The 3,947-nt window shown below is 36.5% G+C and overlaps 1 protein-coding gene across 1 annotated transcript; it reads left to right on the top strand.

The window, feature by feature from the left end:
* Positions 1-3,086: 3,086 nt before the first annotated feature.
* On the top strand, positions 3,087-3,659 carry LOC145104577 (uncharacterized). Its single transcript, XM_079041800.1, has one exon. The coding sequence runs from the start codon at positions 3,087-3,089 to the stop codon at positions 3,657-3,659; it is 573 nt and encodes a 190-aa protein (XP_078897926.1).
* Positions 3,660-3,947: the final 288 nt, after the last annotated feature.

Genomic DNA, 3,947 nt, shown 5'->3' with positions numbered 1-3,947 from the left:
AAGTGTTATTTCTCTCATTAAGTCTATCCAAATGCATGATGCCATGCAACCCAAATGGACCATGCCGGGTCGGGTCAAGTACATACCAAATATAGTTATGGACTTAGACACCTTATCCAACAGTTACATGTTTAGATTACCTAGGATAATAAGCAACCTATCTAAAATTCACCTTTTATGACGTGCATAGCCGTGTCGGATTAATCGCGAAACTTCGAAGAAACATAACTTCTTCATACAAAGTCAGATTTCGGAATTCTTTATATGTACGGAATCCTTATCACATATACTATAACTTTGGTTAAGATTATTTATCCTAAATAATCTTCTATCAAAATTGCGTTTTATCGCTTATTATACCTTAATTGTTTAGCTTGAATCTTCGAGCGTTACAATTCATATCATGAAATTATAGGAATGCGTGTTGGAAGCGATGTGATGTGAAACAACTGCCACATGGTATATCTTGAATATGATTTAGAGGAACCTTAATGTAGTGTTTGCTAGCCATGAGAAAGCTTATAAAGGTATATCTTGAATATGATTTAGAGGATCCTGGTGGATAAAGGGGATCTACAAATATATGTTACAACTATATCAATATGTATTGGTATTTAAGGACCTATGTAGGGCCGGTCCAGAGAATTCAAATGCCCGGGACGAGCCGGAAAAAAGGCCCTTAGGCCCTACTTGTAACGAATTATTTCAATCCAAAGATGATCCCTAAAACATGATTTTCTCAACCCAAGATGAAATCAAATTAATCTACATAACAAAAAGGACAAACTGAACTTGAAATTATAAAACGTTAACAATTTGATTACAAATTGTAGACTAACCTTCTTTGATCTTTTTTAAAAGAAGCTAACAACGCCTTTCTCCTTGTCTTCTGCGACCCCGACATACGACAAATCTCACAAATCATACAAAAATTTAAATAAAAAATGGAAAAAAAACTCAAAAATTACCCTCCCAAATCTGTAAAACGTTAACTATATAATGTCATGCTTGGTTGATTTCCCAAAATGGCTTTGTCCCCCCCCCCCCTCTTTTTTTCTTTAAACATATCGCTTTCAAAGGAAAACCACTGTGTATGTACTTTTTATGTTTATTGGTTTTCCTCTTTTATTTGTATATCTCTTAAAAGAGAAGACACTTTTTCATTCTATTTATGTACTAAACATTCATATAGATGGCTTATTGGTGTTCTTGATAATAAAAGAAGAGTGTTAGTGTAAATATCTTTTATGCTTGACATGCTTTTCTGTTTTATTGTTTGTTGTTCATTATGAACCGTGATTTTCAGATAACATAAAGAGAACCTTCAGAGTAATTAGTAAAATAGATCTGTCGAGAGGCTTGAACAAAAGAGATAAAACCTTCTGGACTTTTGATATGTTAAGCTTTGACATCGGACAAGATGGATTTGTATAGAGCAATTAGGGTTTGAAGGAACAAGAGCAAATGTGATTCCCGGCATGAATAATTAATATACTTAAAAATAAGAGGGCCCCCAAAAAATGGGCCCTGTGCACATGCTCATCTTGCCCACCCTCATAACCGGCCATGGACCTATGTCTAAACTCATATATATTTCTGAGAGATTTTCATGGTAAAAATAGGGTTCCATATAAAACAACACTTAGCTGATATATTTGTTGGTTTGATCTTGGATATGAATTCTCATAGGATCTAGGGAGGGTTGTCATGGTTTAACATCTATAAGGTGATGTTAGACATTTTAACATTTAAGTTTACTTATGTTTAATTACTACATTTCTAATTATATATTAAATAGATAAAAGTTAATGGTAGAAGAAGTCTCACAAAGGTGAAATTATAATGCATGTGGAAATTTACTAGTACATTGTTATCATATGAATGCTTAGAACTTAAATATAGTGTGGGGAATTAGGGTATTATTGGTAATTAACAGCTAATTAATAAATAATGTATTGACTTAAGTAATTGGTTCATTTCACAATGATAATTGTAACTAGTAAAGAGGAAAGTCATATAGAAGAGTATAAATACCCAAGTCCTTGAGGATTTGGGGTTTTAAAAGTTGTTGAGACTTTTAACATTAATTATATATATATATATATATATATATATATATATATATATATATATATATATATACTAATTTACAACTACGATGAACATGACTTCTTTCCTATTGGACCACCACTAATTTTGTTTTTTTCTCTGTGTGTGTCTTCTGACTGGTTCCAACTTCTAGCACACTATTTTGTTGATCACTGTAGCTTCTCGCACGTCGCCTCTTTTCTTTCATAAGGTTAATACCTACGTGTCCTCCTCTTAAACCAGGTCACCGCCTCTTAAGGATACGTGTATTCTCCTCCCAATTTCGATTCTTTCAACATATTCCACCGCCTTCATCAGTCGTTCTCTTATCTTTCTTGCAACTACATGAGAACATCTTTAATGGTGTCGGCTTCAACTCTTCTTCTTCGATTTTAGCCACAGCTACAACCATCTTCAACCCTTTTGTAGGTTTTCTTTTCGGATATTTGTTGGTGATTTTATCACCATAAATATTTTAGTGTAATGGACTTAACAAGTGTTTCAAGAATAATGTTTTGGTTATAATACAAGTTAGGAGGTGTGGTAGTGCACATTTGTATTTACTAAACATTATTAGTACTGAACCCTAATGTACTATGTCAAGTCGGGGGGCAGCGCCCCGAAATTTTTTTTTTAAGACATTACAAGGTCTAATTTGTCATTCTTGAAAAGACATTACAAGGTCTAATTTGTAATTCTTAAAAGATGTAAACTGTTGTGACTTATCCGTTGATTGGATAAGTCTGTGAAAAACAGATTTTGAAACACATACGAAAACACAAAACGTTTTCTTCACTTTATCTTCTTCAATTGATTCCGATTTTGTGCCTAAAAATCAGAATTGCTGCATCAGGAATTAAACCAAGTTTGGATTTCGTGATACCCAATGCATATAGGGTCGAAATATCAAACAAGGAAAGTGTTTACACGATGCCACTGCTGTTGAAGTTTGGAAAGCTATTAAAGATCTGTTTCATGAGAATAAAGAAAGTAAAGCTATGGAATTGGACGATGAACTGCGCTCTCTAACCATTGGAGACTCCACTATTATGGAATATTGCACCAAGATTAAGTCTATATCTGACCTGCTCGCCAATATTGGCTCTCCGGTGAATGAACGAAATCTTGTCATATATGCCCTAAACGGACTATCGCCAAAGTTCTCTCACATTGTTACAACGATCCGCCATCAGAAACCGTTTTCGACCTTCTTGGAGATGCACTCCATGCTTACTCTTGAAGAACGATCGATGAATAAAGAGCATAATCGACTTGTACAATCCCCGCATCTTGATACTCCTTCTGCCCCGACGATCCTCAATACTCAACATCAAAATCGAGAGCCAACCTCAAACCGTGGCTCATCAACCGGCGATAGAGGGGGGCGTCATCAGCAGGGCGGACAGTCTGGTCGTTCTGGTGGGAGGAATGGCGGCAAACGGGGTGGCCGTTCAAATGACGGTGGTGGCTTCTCGCACTCTTCAGCTGTGTGGGGAGGGTTCTATGCTTGGCCCATGTCTTACCCTCCTCAACGTGGTTTTTTTCCACAACCTCCTCCATCAGCCCAATGACCACTTTTTGCAGGTCCAACGCATCCACATCAAACAGCCTAGTGGCCCAATGTCACTCCATCCCAGCAACATCATGCAATGCTTACTTCTAGTCAGCCCAACAACGGACAACCCATTTATCATCCAAATGACTTTCAGTTTTTTCAATACCCGCCATCTGCTGACCAAGCAACTACCTTACCTCAAGCATTCAATACTATGACTCTCCAAGATCCGGGAAACAAAAATTGGTTCATGGACACCGGGGCGACTGCTCACCACAATAACGATGCAGGTATCCTAAATTCT

Source organism: Lactuca virosa, chromosome 4 (genome assembly GCF_052849685.1).
Source record: "Lactuca virosa cultivar CGN04683 chromosome 4, Lactuca_virosa_CGN04683_v6, whole genome shotgun sequence".
Classification (NCBI taxonomy): Eukaryota; Viridiplantae; Streptophyta; class Magnoliopsida; order Asterales; family Asteraceae; genus Lactuca; species Lactuca virosa.
This window is presented reverse-complemented; position numbering and strand designations above follow the sequence as displayed.